The 15343-nt window shown below is 40.8% G+C and overlaps 2 protein-coding genes across 2 annotated transcripts; both read left to right on the forward strand.

The window, feature by feature from the left end:
• Positions 1-1953: 1953 nt before the first annotated feature.
• On the forward strand, positions 1954-2676 carry GCK72_003491 (uncharacterized protein; the record flags this gene model as incomplete). The annotated part of the gene is made up of 2 exons (XM_053724086.1): positions 1954-1962; positions 2443-2676. 2 exons carry the CDS (start codon positions 1954-1956, stop codon positions 2674-2676), a joined length of 243 nt encoding a protein of 80 aa, XP_053592731.1.
• Positions 2677-2710: 34 nt separating this feature from the next.
• On the forward strand, positions 2711-14319 carry GCK72_003492 (uncharacterized protein; the record flags this gene model as incomplete). Its single annotated transcript, XM_053724087.1, has 9 exons — positions 2711-2940; positions 6637-6770; positions 6903-7062; positions 7371-7608; positions 9246-9722; positions 10587-11107; positions 11555-12638; positions 13161-13643; positions 14065-14319. The coding sequence occupies 9 exons, from the start codon at positions 2711-2713 to the stop codon at positions 14317-14319; spliced, it is 3582 nt and encodes a 1193-aa protein (XP_053592732.1).
• Between the last annotated feature and the right edge of the window lie 1024 nt (positions 14320-15343).

Raw genomic sequence — 15343 nt, forward strand, 5'->3', positions numbered from 1 at the left:
GAAGCCTAGAAGCATTACAGCTGTCTTTTGTCCTTCTTTTTTCCTATGATGCCCCGTTTAGGATTCAGGAGACGTTTATATGCAAAACGTCGTCTTCTTCCGGAGTAAAAGAAGTGAGAAAATGAAGAAAATAAATTGAGAGAAACGTAAATGGGTGGTCCCCACCCGCGGCCGGGGAATTCTAAGAATTCGTTGCTCCCCCGACGGCTAATTTTCTCACGCTCGAAACTTCTTCTTTACGAAACTTTCACACCCACTTTACTCACTCGCTTTAGCGGTTTTGACCTACTACTTTTGACCTACGATTGTATAATTTTGCAGATTTCCTGCGAATTTCCCGATTCTTCCGTATAAATTCGAAAATTCTATCGCTTTTTCTGCATTTTTTGGAATTCTGCTGAATTTTACGCTTTTTTTCTATTCAAAGCACATAAAAATCTTGGAAAATGCTGAAAATTCATATTTTCCAGTTTTTGTTGAGGCTAACTCAGTTTTGTAGTTTGTAGTCAGTTAGCCTCAGCAAAGTTTTCAAACAGCTCTCAGGGGTTATAAATCTCGTAATTTTCTAATTTTTGCGTAAATTTGATGAATTTTCGAGGTTAAAATGTATTTTGTGAGGAAAAATTTGCCAAAAATTCGTAAAAATCCTGATTTTGCTCAAAAATCAGATATTTACAGTTTTTATTGAGGCTAACTCAGTTTTGTAGTTTGTAGTCACTTAGCCTCAACAAAACTCATATTCTTAATTTTCCACGTGGCTTTCGAGTTTTCCATCTCAATTTTTAAAGAAAAGTTTTGAATTCTGAATTTTTTTCACAAAAAATCCCAGCGTTGTCGGATTTCTCTCTCTCTTGCAAAAACCACACCCAACTGACTGGTTTGACATCTCCGAGCCCCAATCCATCTCAATAATGTCCCCCTCTCCCTCTATCCGACGCCAAAGCGTTGCGCGCGCGCGCAAAAAACGGCCTCCAAACCGATTAGCGATTACCTCCATTTATTCTGCGTCTAGAGGCTCTCCGGAGAGACCTACCTGTGCATTTTCTCTGCGTCTCTCTCGTCCCCCTCTCTCTCTTCATTCACATCTCTCTACAGTCATTCCATACCACCTCCCGCCAAGGTCCACTCGGTTGTGTGTTCTCCTATTTCTTACCTTGAAGCGATGGGTGGGGGCGTGGCCTATGTCTCGCCGTCTCTTCACACTCGGACACTCTCTCTGCGTCTCTCACTGTCTGTCGTCTCTCTTGATTCGACCTTTCTCTAGGTCCTTGCCTCCTGCATCGCGCATCGCTCCTCTCTGTGTATCTTCTCTCTCTCTAGTATTCTTCGGAAGAAGAAGAAGACATTGCTTTCACGTTTATACTCTTCCTCCCCCTACTTTTCCCCTTTTTTTCCCTTCATTCATCCCAAATCTCTTATAGAGAAGAAACTTTTTTTCGCACACACTTACACATAGCTACTACTAGCTTTTATGGGCACAAAATGTTTTTTGTAAGATTTTTTGATCTTAGGTTTGACCTACATTTTTGTATTTTTTTTCTACTCCATAAATATCTTTTTTTTTTCCGTTGAAAATTCGAATTTTTCGTTTTTTGCTGAGGCTAACTTGTTTTGTAGTTTGTATATCTTCTTAGCCTCAGTAAAACTTTTCTCTTTTTGCTGAGACTAATCATCTTCTAGTTTGTAGTCAGTTATCCTCAACAAAGCGTAATTTTGGTAGTTTTTGCTCGATTTTTTGAATTTTTTGTGATTTTTCTGTAACTTCTAGTGTGTAATAACGATTTTCGAGTGATAAAAAATCGAAAATCTGTTGAGAACAGTGAAAAAAAAGGTAAAATTCGCATATTAATTTTTTTTTGTTGAGGCTAACTTTCTTTGTAGTTTGTAGCCGTTAGCCTCAGCAAATTGCATTTTCCCTCTTTTTTGCTTGTTTTTAAACATTTTCAAATTTTCATGAAAAGCGTAAATTTTGCGTTTTTTGCTGAGGCTAACTCAACTTTGTAGTTTGTAGGCTTAGCCTCAACAAAATCGTCCTTTCGCTTCTTTTACTGTCACTTAACTTCAGCAACAACTGTTTCCTCTCGATTTTTTCTTTCTTTTTGGCAACAAAAAACTGTTTTCATTTCGTAATCCGCGCCCTTTCCTCCCTTCAATTCCGCTTATATCCGCTTTCACACGTTTCCCTTTCTATGCAAATTTCCTTTGATTTTGAAATGTTTTTGCAACAAAATCTCTCTCTTTTCTCTATTTCCTCTTAAATTCATTTGTTTCTTTTTCAGTAGAAAGTGCGTCTAACGCAAAAGTCGGCCTAGCCGCACTCAACAACACCATCAAAGCAACAACATCGCCCAAGAAGTGCCTTAAAACCCGAAAAATCTCAAAAAGCCTAGTGTCACCTAACCCTTATAGAGAGCCCCTCTTCCCCAACCCCAAAATTTCTAGCCACTGGACTACGAGGATTCCGCTCAACGCGACGGTTTCCCACTTCGAATCCGCGTCTCCGACGGACGACACGATGCAGAAGCGGCGGTGCACGTGGCACTCGTCGATCGCAACGACCACGCACCACACATTCACGGAGCCACCGAGCACCGTATCAGAGAAGACGTGCCACGTGGCACAATCATCGGACGATACACAACGAGTGACAAGGATGCCGGCGACACGGCAAGGTAGGGGTTACTTTCCGGGGCTCTGGGTGACACTTTTCATGGCGAGCTTATTTGTGATACACGCCGCCGAGGCGTTCACCGATTTGTCGCTACCATTTGGACTTGAACCATCAGTGGCGAAATCTCGGTTCTCGTCGCTGGTTGGTGGTGTCCGGGCACGCGATATACACGTTTTTGTTATGAAGAATATCAGTGAGGATACACCGATCGGAACGGTTTTGGAGACTTTTAAGGCTCACGATCCGAGTAATCCGATGTATAACTTCTCGTAAGTTTTTTTTCAAAATGCGTTTTGGTAGAAAAAAGAGAGTTTGGGGGTCATTTTGGTGGTAAAAACGATTAGTTTCATCGAAAAATAGTGGAAAAATTAGAATTTTTCAGTTAATTTTGGTTTTTTCGCTGAGGCTAACGCTCTCCTGTAGTGTGTAGTCGCTTGGCCTTAGCAGTTTCAATGAAAAATCGTGAAATATTGGGTCAAAAAGTGTTTTTCCACGATTTTAAAGAGTTTTTCTCCGAATTTTTCGTTTTTTTTTTTGTTAAATGTGTGATATAACTCAAATTCGTAATTTCACGTCACAACTTTCCATTTTCGACGTGAAAAATGCGTTTTTCGAATTCCACGTCATAATTTACACGCGAAAACTTTAAATTCTGAAGTTCCACGTGGCTCCGCTTTTTTTGAATTCCACGTCGCGATTTCCACGTCTTCCACGCGATTTCAACTTCTCTACATGAATCTCAATTCTTCCGTTATTCACTCTACTTTCACTTCTTCCATCTTCTTCCACAACAACATTCACGCGATGATTCATCAGAGTGAGATAGTGATCATCCGTCGGAATTCTGCCGAAAATTATGAATTCGCGATTCGAAGTGGATGGTAGGAAACTAGGAAACCTCGGGGACATCGATGATGACTGTGCTGTCATTTTAGATTTTTGTCAAAAAAGTCGACTTTTATCGACTCTCTCTCTCTACCACTTTCTGCATTTATCCACCACCACTATATATGACAGTTTTCGCGCACACAAGACGAAAAGGGGGAAGATGGCTGTCTCCTCGGGGGGGTAATGGTGGAGTGGTGACCTCGTTCTCTTTTCCTCCTTTTTCCCTTACCTTTTACCTACATTTGGGTGGGTTTTGGTGTAGAAAGAGAGGGGTTTTGTTTGGCCTTCCGGAGGGAGAAAGAGATGTATTTGTAGTTGTTGGGGTGGCCTTGGAATGAATAACGGAATGCATTTCGTTTTTTTTCTCAATTCCCCCTTCGATGGTCGCTTACGCCACCATTGAAGAGGAAATTGTGTAACACCGTCTTGGAGGGATTCTGGTAGTTTAGGCCTCCTCTATACCAGACACCTATGCTCCAACTCTTTTGAGTCAGTGACCCGAGACATGATTATCATCCTTCACTTATTTGCACAGTTTTTGTCACATTTGAGTGACCCCCCGATAGCGCGCAAAGTGTAATATAGAGAGACGTTTTTGAACCCACTCGAGAGCCCCCATAAGCTCACAGCAGGAGGGATTCAGATGGCCTTGGACACCTCTTCTATTGGAATGAAAATGAGATGACAAGTTGATTAGCGGGTCTATTCACGTTCGTGCTCTGAGCAATGCGGATAAGGATAATTAGTGGTTGGACTCGAACACAATGTTGTTTCCCACATATGCCACCACACACGATTTGAAAGGTTTTGGCAGGTTTCTGTCAGGATTGAGATGAGATAATTGTGGCCTTCACATTTGGTGACGACTAGTACGAAATATTTTGGTGGGATTTGGGATTCCAGGTGGCTAGGGTTCAGTAGAGCGTATTTGCTCTCAAACTTCGAGATTCCTCTTCTTCCTGTAGATCAAATCGAATGCATACCTTTACACAAGGCCCTGCCAAAAGTCAGGAAGTACTTGGTGCCGCCCGTCGTCGTTATATTCACAAGTGGATTATCTAGTAGTGTGTTTTCTCCCTTCATCTCCTCGGTGTAAAGTTGGCCGAGTGAAAAGACGGAAATGTTTCTGTTTCTTTTGCCTCCCCTCCTTGTTGGTATGTGTGTTCCTCGGAATCTGTGTACGGCCTCATTCATCTCTCCTCGTCCCCCCAATTGTTTACATGAAGGGGTGCGAGCATTTATATATAGAGAGAAGAGAACTTCACGATTGCTGTGGTCACTCTCTGACTTATTGTTTCTTTTTGTTTCTCGCCTCATCGGAAATTGAAATGTTTCTTATAAATAAATGGAAGAAACTTGAGAGAAATTTGAATATGATGAGTCAGAGGTTCTCGGGGGAGTGTAAGCTGACGTCATGGGGATTTTCAAATTTGAAATTGGGAGAGTACGGTCGATTCCACGTGGCAATCTGAACTGTGAAATTTCGATCCAGAATCAGCAAAAAATACGAACATTCAAGAGAAAACGGTCAAAAAAGGGTTTGCTGAGGCTAAGACTACAAACTACATTTTTGAGTTAGCCTCAGCAAAAATCAAAAATTTCTGATTTTTTCGGATTTTTGTTACATTTTGATTGATTTCGGGCGGAATTCGGTAAAAAAGTCAAAATTCGGTCCAGAATCAGCAAAAAATGCGAAAATTGGAAAGAAAACGGTCAAAATCGGTTTTGCTGAGGCCTAGACTACAAACTACATTTTTGATTTAGCCTCAGCAAAAATCGAAATTTCACAAATTTTTGGGTTTTTGTTACATTTCGATTGATTTCGGCAAAAATATTTTGCTAAGTAACTAACAGATCTTCCACGGTCGATTCCACGTGGCAATCTGAAAAAGTCTGAAGTTTTGCTATGCCACGTGGCTTGTCTCCACTAATCGGTTTTGCGGACGGAACATGCATTCCTAATTCTTCTCTCCTATCTCTCGGTGTCTGTCCGATGATAATAATCTCCATTCGTTTTCATTATTTGTAGAACGACGTGAGCCATAGATTAGAGTGATAATAATAGCCTCCCCGGACTGTTTGCATTTTGAATCATGAACACCCCCCCCCCCCCCCCAATTTTTGAATTTCTCCTCCAATTCGATTTCATCAGGAAAGTCGGATTAACTACACACCACTCATAACACAGTGTCCGTAAAATTGGAAAATAGGGAGAAAAGTGACCAGATGTCATACACGGACATAAGGGCTATGTAATTAGGTGGATACACTGAGGAGAGGCACATCCTTATAACGGAAACAAGTGTAATGTCTTGTGAACACATCTTCCAACTACTACTACTAGTAATAGTATTGGGAGTACTCTTCCAAAATGAAAGTAGCAAGCCCAAGAAGTTATTGCATGGTTAATGAGGCTTGGCACCACCGCGAGTAATTACGCAAGTGTACACAGACACGGCACTCCAACCTTTTGAATTCATTTGACGACGGGGGGACTGCATACACATGTAAAATGATATCGTGTTGAAGGGGAGAGACATCCAATCATGGAAGCACCTCCACACAACACCTCGCTTGACCGGTGTGGCCAATGAGGCTATAGGAAAGACGACACTTGAGAGAAGGAGACAACACACCTGGAGTCATTGGGGAGAGAATATGAAGAAAAAGAGTTATAGGGAAAAAATGAGGGATTTTGGGAGAAAACTCACCCAAAAACAGTAAAATTCAAGTTTGCTGAGGCTAACTGGTTACAAACTACAAAACCATTTAGCCTCAGCAAACACTTGTCTGTTAAAACGGTAAAAATGCAAGATGTTCAGCAAAAAATCTTTATAAACACCGAAAAAACTGAAAACTCCTGAAAAATTCACTGAAACGGCGAAATTTCCGTTTACTGAGGCTAACTGACAACAAACTACACAATTTCCTTAGCCTCAGTAATTTTCACTGAGGCTAACTTCACTTTGTAGTTTGTATCCGCTTAGCCTCAGTAAAAAAAGTTGATTTTCGTCAGTTTTTTCGAACTTTTTTCATTTATTTCAGTAAAAAATTTTCAAAAATCCCAATTTTTTCAGATTCCGCATCAATCGTCAATCCGACCCGAAACGTCAGTTCACTATCGATCAGGATGGAACTCTGCGTGTTGCTCACTCACTGGATCGCGAGGATATTGCCGTTTATAACTTGATAATTGAGGCTTATGATAATTGTGAGTACTTTTTAACTATAATTGATCAAAAATTGCCTAAAATGGACATTTTTGACCAAAAAATGACCAAAAATCGCTGAAAATTCATGATGTCTGGCGCACCTTTGACGCCTATCAATTCCCTTTTTTCAGCCAACAACATCGGGAGACAAATGGTCGCAGTCTATCTTCAAGACGTCAACGACAACGGACCCGAGCCATATACTGTCCCGCGGCCATGTATTTTCCGCGAAAATACTCCGGTCAATCAGTTGGGAACTTGCGAGATTCGAGCCACCGATAGGGATACTGCGTAAGTGATGAAATTGGATTTCTGGCGTGTCTTTGGCGCGTTTTGATTATGTTTTTAGTGAAAACACTACTAAAAAACGGTCAAAATACAAGATTTTCTGCGAAAAACTGAAAATGAGGCTAACTGACTACAAACTACACAATTTCCTTAGCCTCAGTAATTTTCGCTGAGGCTAACTTCCCTTTGTAGTTTGTATCCGTTTAGCCTCAGTAAAGCCGTTTTTTGTCAATTCTTTCGAACTTTTAATGTTTGGCGTGCCTTTGGCGCGTTTTCCTTCAAATTTTTCGCTAATTTTCCCATATTTTCAGTGAATTCGGGCCACCATTCACCATGGAACTCTCTCCGAATTTCAAATATAGTCAATATTTGAATGTTGTCTTCAATCCGAACGGAGACGGTGGAAATGGCTCAATGACGATCACACCACTTCAGGAATTCGATCGAGAGGCTCCGGTACCAGGAAAGATTCTGGAGATTCCGTTGGTATTGGCTGATCGTGCTGGTAGACGAAATGAGGCATCGGTTCACGTGATTATTGGAGATTTGGTAAGGAAAAAGTGAAATTTTGATGTATAACTGGCGTGTCTTTGACGCGTTTTTCGTTTTTCTCCGGGCCGCCTGTCAACGGACAGTTTCTAGGTTAACGATGCCGTCGGATACATATAATTTGTATTCTACGACAGCAGCGTCTTATGACGTCTTATTCTTATTCCTTTTGTGGTCGCCAAGGGTCACAAAGAAAGAGGGGAATGACCGTAATCCGATGACACATGGAAGGGGGTTAACGGTTTTTTTTTGATGGGTGCCGCTAATTTGTTGTATAGGAGAATGTGCAAATAGTTTAAGGGAAAATCCCGAGAAAATGGAGAAAAATGAGCTAAAATGAGTGATTTTTGGGCTTTGTTGAGGCTAAGAGGCTACAAACTACACTTTTGCGTTAGTCTCGGCAAAATCGAAATTTTTGTATTTTTGCGAGTTTTTTCGATTTTTTTTTACCTTGAAATTGGTATTTGAGTCGAAAAAAGCGGGAAATTGTCAAAATTCCGGAAAAACGAGAATTAATCAAAGTTGGAATTGTTGAGGCTAAGACTACAAACTACACTTGTGAGTTAGCCTCAGCAAAATGCAAATCTTAGGTTTTTTGACTTTTAATTAGATTTTTTGCATTAGAATCGAATTTTGAGGGAGTTCGCAATAGATTCTTGCAAATTTTCGATGGCTGTAAAATAATCCGAATTTGATTATATTTTCGCATTTTTTAATGCTAATTGAGCTCTTAGCGTCTCTAAGGCTAAACCATCTGTTCCTTCGTCTTCACTTCACTTCACTCATCTCCTGTTCAAAAAGTCAAGAACGTCGTCTTCTTCTTCCTTATGTAAATGTGATGAGATTTATGCAAATGTAGTCTCTCAACGGAGGAAGGAACGTCCTATTAGCCAATTAGGGGATGTGCACTCTTTCCTTCTGAAATGGATTTGTGCCAACTTCCGTTCCATTCGCAAATTTACAAGCGAAGAGAGAGATTTCTATTGGATATTTGATGAGTGTGAAATGCCATCAGAAGAAAGATGAGAAAACGAGTGTGTCGGCGGGGGAACACCTTTCATCTCTTCACTATTGGTCACACATTTCATTACAAACCATCAAAAGAGATGCGCGGTGCATACCGCGCATGTTTGAAGGTGACAAACAAATAGGCGGCCCCTTCTCAATACAAAAAATATATGCATGTGTGCACACAATGGGTTAAGCGATGTCAATTGGGGGTTCAATTGAGGATAAATATCCAAAACGTTATCGCCAAAAAGCGGTTCAAACCGAAAAAATTGACGAAAAACAAGGAAATTTAGTTTTGTTGAGGCTAACTGCATTTTGTAGTTTGTAGTCGCTCAACCTCAGCGAAATGTTACTGAGAAAGCAGCCTATATTGAGGCTAAGCGACTACAAACTACATTTGCTAGTTAGTGTCAGCGAAGTTTACTGAGGCTAACTTTGTTTTGTAGTTTGTAGTCGCTTAACCTCAGTAAAACCTATTTTGATCGTTTTTTCCAAAAAAAAACGACTTTTGCTGAAAACCAATGACTTTTTCTCAGAATTTCAGCTTTCTATTTAAAAAAACTGAAAATTTGAACGTTTCACCCTAAAAATCGACGCAAAACTCATTATTTTCTCATTTCTTTCAGAATGACAACACAATGCACGATGGTCACATGACAATCCACGTCAACTCGTACCTCGGCCGCCTGAAACAGACAGTAATCGGACGTGTCTACGTGGACGACGCAGATGATTGGGATCTCGGTGACAAGACATTCTCATGGAAAGACTCACGTCCAGGATTCGAATTATCCGACAAGGGAGATATCACAATGGCAGCCGAGATGGCTGCAGGCACCTATACAATGTCAGCTAATGTACATGATAACGCGAGAGATGAGGACGCCGTCGGTCACGTGACAGTAATCGTCAGTGCCGTTCCACAGATTGCATTCGACAATCAGGGAAGTGTCCAGTTGTTGATAGCTGAAGAGACACCACTCCAACTACCCGATGACTTTATTCGTGCGGATTCTAATGGACAATCTCTCATGGATATCTTCAAACAGGAAATGGCTGCTTATATGGGTGGAGATGTGACGGTTGACGTGTTTTCAGTACAGGTAGGTGGACATCTGGACAGACACACAGACAGACAAAGAGTTTAGGTTGATTGGGCGAGTCGGCTGGGAAGAGTGGTAATTTCCATGGATATTAGACGTGCTATTTGTGTTTTTGTGACTCTTTTTTCATAGATTCTATATAGCACGTTTTACACTTTTACCCACTCTGATCGCACCATTAGAATAGGCCACGCCCATTTTTTAGCGGAATTTAAAATTTTGTATGAAAAATGGTCAAAAATAGCCACTTTTTGAACATTTTGATGTAATTTGGTATGATTTTTGAACGAATTTGTGAAGAAAAATGCAACAGTGGGCGATATTCGACTCAAATTTCGGTCCAAAATCAGCATAAAATGCGAAAATTTGAGTCAAAACGATCAAAAATGGTTTTGCTGAGGCTAAGACTACAAACTACATTTTCGAGTTAGCCTCAGCAAAAAACAAAATGTTTCTAATTTTCGGTTTTTGTTGCATTTTGATTGATTTCGGGCGGTTTTTGAGTATTTTTTCGGATAAACAGCCAATTTTCGATCCAAAACCAGCAAAAAATGCGAAAATTTAAGGCAAAACGGTCAAAATTAGTTTTGCTGAGGCTAAGACTACAAACTACATTTTGAGTTAGCCTCAGCAATAATGGAAAATTTTGTATTTTTGCGGATTTTTTTTTCCGATTTTTTGTTTTTCTAACCTTAAAATCAGTATTTTCGGTCCGAAGAAGCAGGAAAATTGTCAAAATTCCAAAAAACGCGTACTTCACTTTGTAAAAACAGAAACTTCAAAAATGGGCGTGTCCAACACACTTTCTAGTTCAAAACTTCTCTTTTTCTGTCCAAATTTCTCTTCCAAAATTCCAAATTGCAGGTCGGAATCGCCACTCTCCAAACACGTGACGTACCAGTTCTCAATGTCCGTTTCAACGCCCGTGGCTCCGGATATCGTGATACCGCCCAACTCAACGGACTCATCGCCGCCCATCGTGCCGATTTGCAACGTAAACTCAACGTGGAAATCGTCGGCGTCGGAATCGACATGTGCAAATTCACTCAATGCGATGCCGGTTGTCAGACACTCAACTCTGCAGATTACGATGGAATCGTCGTCTCCGCCAACTCTACAGTAATCGTCGGAGTCAATGCGACGTCACGTGACGATTGCACGTGTCCCGTGTGGAGAGCACCGCCCGCGTGTCAACACTCGTTGTGTCATAACGATGGAGTGTGTCACAACACGAATCCTGGATTCTTCTGCGAGTGTCGAAATGATGGATTGAAGGGATCAAGGTGCCAGGGAACGACGAGAAGTTTCGGAGGAAACGGATTCGCGTGGTATAAGCCAATGCCGGCGTGTACTAGCTTGAATATCTCGTTCAGCTTCATGACTACGTGAGTTTAAACAGACAGACTACAAACTACATTTTTAGCATGAAAACGTTGTTTTAGCTTTGAAAATCGTTCAAAAACGGCTGAAAACGGTCAAAATTGGTTTTGCTGAGCCTAAGACTACAAACTACAAAAGTTCTTTGCCTCAGCAAAACTGATATTTAGGAATTCGGTGCGGATTCGATTGTTGGGTGCAAAATCGCAATTTTCAATACGAAAAGGGTATTTATCGGTCTTTAATCGACAAAATCCGACAGAAAACACAAAAAATCAGTCAAATTAGGATTGCTGAGGCTAAGACTACAAACTACACAATTTTTAGCCTCAGCGAAGTTTACTGAGGCTAACTCCAGAATGTAGTTTGTAGTCTTAGCCGCAGCAAACCGATTTTCGCCGTTTTTATCCAAATTTTTCGAATTTCTTCCCTCAATTCAATTCAATCTCTTTCAGTCAATCCGACGCTCTTCTCTTCTACAACGGACCGCTCGAAACTCAACGAAATGACACTCACATCGAGTATTCCGACTACATTTTCATCCAACTCCGCGGCGGTAGAATCTCTTTGGAAGTGTCGATGAACGGACAATCGAGAAGTTCTCTGGAAGTTGCATCGACTGCTCTAAACGACGGAACGTGGCATGATATCTCTGTGAATCAAGAGGGAAAACGAGTGGAACTGGTAGTTGACAACTGTCGATTCTTGGGTGCTGGCGCCGACGATTCTTCGTGTAGAGCCGAATTGTACACACCGGATGACGACGAACGTCTGAATATAGTGACTCCAGTGCAGATTGGAGGTCTCGCACCACTATCCGGTCAGGACTATCCACAGACTATTCCACGTGCTGGACTCAACGGATGCGTTCGGAATTTGTACGTGAACGGAGATCAATACGATTTGGCGACGCCCGCTTTCGAACAAAACTCGGAGAAAGGATGTCGATTGTGGGGTGCCACGTGTGACAGTAATTCAGTTGATTCCCTCAATCATTGTGTCCACGGAGACTGTTTTGCGGATGTTCAAGGATCCGGAGCGATGGTTGCCAAGTGTGTCTGTGATCCTGGATGGGGTGGAGCTAGATGTGAGAGAAAGATGGAGTGGATTCAGTTCGCACAAGGTGCATTCATTGAGTACTCCCCGCGTATCGCATTCCCGGAACAAGTATCTGATATTGAGCTGTTGTTCATCTCTGGAAAAGTTAATGGAGCACCGGCGGAGCTCTCTTTCGGCACTGATTCCCAACAGAGCTATGTGTCGACTAACTTGGAATCTGGACAGAACGGAGTCACTGCCGCTGGAAAATTCGATATCGGAAGTGGAGGAAAACGGGCGAGACAAGAGCTCCGAGTGTCTGAAGTGCTTCTGAAAGAGAATGCGAGTTATTGGTTGCAATTCACACGGAATCCTACTCGTGCCAGTCTATCGATCGATAATGCGTACACTGTCTCGACACAGTTGGATAAGGGAGAGCCGTTCTCGCTTCAAGTCAATCAGATCACTTTGGGAACACAGGGACAAAATAAGGGATTCCAGGTGAGGGAGATTGAGAGGCAAAACAGGCAAATTTCGATCCGGAATCAGCAAAAAATGCGAAAATTTAAGGCAAAACGGTCTAAATTAGTTTTGTTGAGGCTAAGACTACAAACTACACTTTTTGAGTTAGCCTCAGCAAAAATCGAAAATTTTCCAAAATTCAGGGTTTTTTCCGGTTTCCGCTAAATTTTATTGATTTTGGGCGGTTTTTGAGTGTTTTTCGCATAGTTAATTCACCAAAAATTGACCAAAATTGGCAAATTTTGAGACAAAACGGTCAAAATTGGTTTTGCTGAGGCTAAGACTACAAACTACTTTTTAAGTTAGCCTCATCAAAAATCGAAATTTTTCAGAAATTCCTCTTTTTTTTCGGTTTTCGCTACATTTCGATTGATTTCGGGCGGTTTTTGAGTATTTTTAGCTTGTAAATCACTAAAAAATTCGATTTTGCGCACGAATTTCTGGTTTTCCTGACTACAAACTACGAATTCTTTCATTTTTTCATCATTTCACTAGTTTCAGGGATGCATCGGAACGTATCGTTGGTCGAAACAGAATCTTCCACTAAAACGTGGCGGAGCAATGGACGAAAACGAGGAATCGATAGTGTCGATCTCGAATATGGCGGGAGTTCAAGACGGTTGTGATCTACGAATCACGTGTGCCGACTTGCCAACCAACTACTGTGGTGGATCATTCGCGTGTGTGGACTTCTGGAAAGGACCATTCTGTACGTGTAATGACGGAGCCAATGCGATTCTCGGAGACGATGGACAAGTTGTCGGATGTGGAGAAACACTGGCCGTCTCGAAGCTGGGTATCAGCTCTCCAGCCATCGTCTTGATCCTTGTTTCTCTATTCCTTCTCGCACTGTTAGTTGTCATGATGGTTGTCTACACGAAACGATCGCCCGGAGCATTTGAGACTGTTCGACCGGAAGAGATGAATAGAGACAATTTGAGACCGTATGCAGTGGAAGGTGGTGGCGAAGCGGATAATGATCAGGTAGGAATAAATAGACTCGAAGAAAAATGCCGAAAAATCGATCCAGAATCGGCAAAAAATGAGAAAATTTGAGACAAAACGGTCAAAATTAACCTCAGTGAAGTTTTGCTGAGGCTAACTCACTTTCGTAGTTTGTAGTCTGTTAGCCTCAGCAAAACTTGAAATGGCTGTGACTTTGTGCGTTTTCAACCGGTTTTATTGGTTTTTAGATAATATTTTTCGTATATTTCGATCCAGAATGAGCACAAATTCGAACATTTGAGACAAAACTGTCAAAATCAGTTTTGCTGAGGCTATGACTACAAACTACATTTTTTGAGTTAGCCTCGGCAAAAATCGAAAATTTTCAAATTTTATCGGTTTTTGTAAAATTTCAATATTTTTTCTCCGATTCTCTTATAATTTTTTCTCATTATTTCAGTACTCGATCGCCGGTCTCCGTAAGCCCGTGATGCCACTCGACACCGGAATGGGAGGTGGAATGGGCGGAGTCCCACCACTCTACCCGCCACGTGGAATGGGACAACAACCGAAAGACGATCATGAGCTGAATTCGAAGATTAAGGATTTGGAATCGGATCAGAACGCGGCGCCGTACGACGAATTGCGAATCTATGACGACGAGCGAGATAATATTTCGGTGGTGACACTGGAAAGTATCGAAAGTGCTCAGTAATCTCTTAATTGTATCATTTTTTGTCTCTCTTCAATTCCTTCATTTTCCCACCATCTCATTATTCCCTGCGATACTCGTCCAACCGGTGTTTCACCACACACTCACAACTTATAATTTTTCACTGAAAAAAAACACTATTTTCACGGGTTTTTTGAAAAAAAAACTTTTTTCATTGTTTTAGGCCTCTTCTTTATGTACTTTTTTATGCACCTCTCTTACCCCATATTTGCTTTCAAAAATGTTTTAAATTTGCTCATTTTCTTTACTATTCACTTTACATAATCACAAGCCACGCCCCTTTTCATCTGAGCATTTCACTTACCTTTCTTTATATATATAAGTCTATTTATATGTATTTGTACCCTTTTCCCGTTGTCTTGCCACCCCACAATCATTCTGACTCTTCTCTCTTTGTTGTTATCTTTTTACTATTTTTTTCTTTCTAATTACACAATTTTCTGAACGGGATTAATCACTACCACCCAACCACAACCCTCACAATTTTATCACAATATATCGAATCAATCATCAGAATAATGATGAGAGAATAAAGTTTAACTTAAAATATATCTTGTTATATTGAAACATTGCAAAAAATGACAAGATCGGATGAAATAGGAGACAAATCCGTTAAAACTGATATGTTTAGTGAAAAACTAGGAAAAGCGGTCGAAAAATCACATTTTTCGTCATTATTCCGCTGATTTTTCCTTTAAAAAAGTTCACAAACTTTTGATTTCAAACGTAGAATTTTTGAAAAACCAAAAAAAATTAAAAATAGATTTTGCTGCAGATGAGAAGGAATATCAAACGATTGAGAAATGAGCAGAAACTGAAACGGACAGAAGAAATGAACGAATAAACTATTTTTCAGCAAAATCTAGCCCAGTAGTCGGAATATCAGCGAAAACAGATCGGTGTCAACTAAAATAGAAAATGAAAGCAGAACAATTATAATTTAAGTGAAAATCTGGAAAAAAAACCAGTAGGAAAATAGATATTTTCGACATTTTTCGTAAAGAAA

Source organism: Caenorhabditis remanei, chromosome I, assembly GCF_010183535.1.
Source record: "Caenorhabditis remanei strain PX506 chromosome I, whole genome shotgun sequence".
In the NCBI taxonomy this organism is placed as follows: Eukaryota; Metazoa; Nematoda; class Chromadorea; order Rhabditida; family Rhabditidae; genus Caenorhabditis; species Caenorhabditis remanei.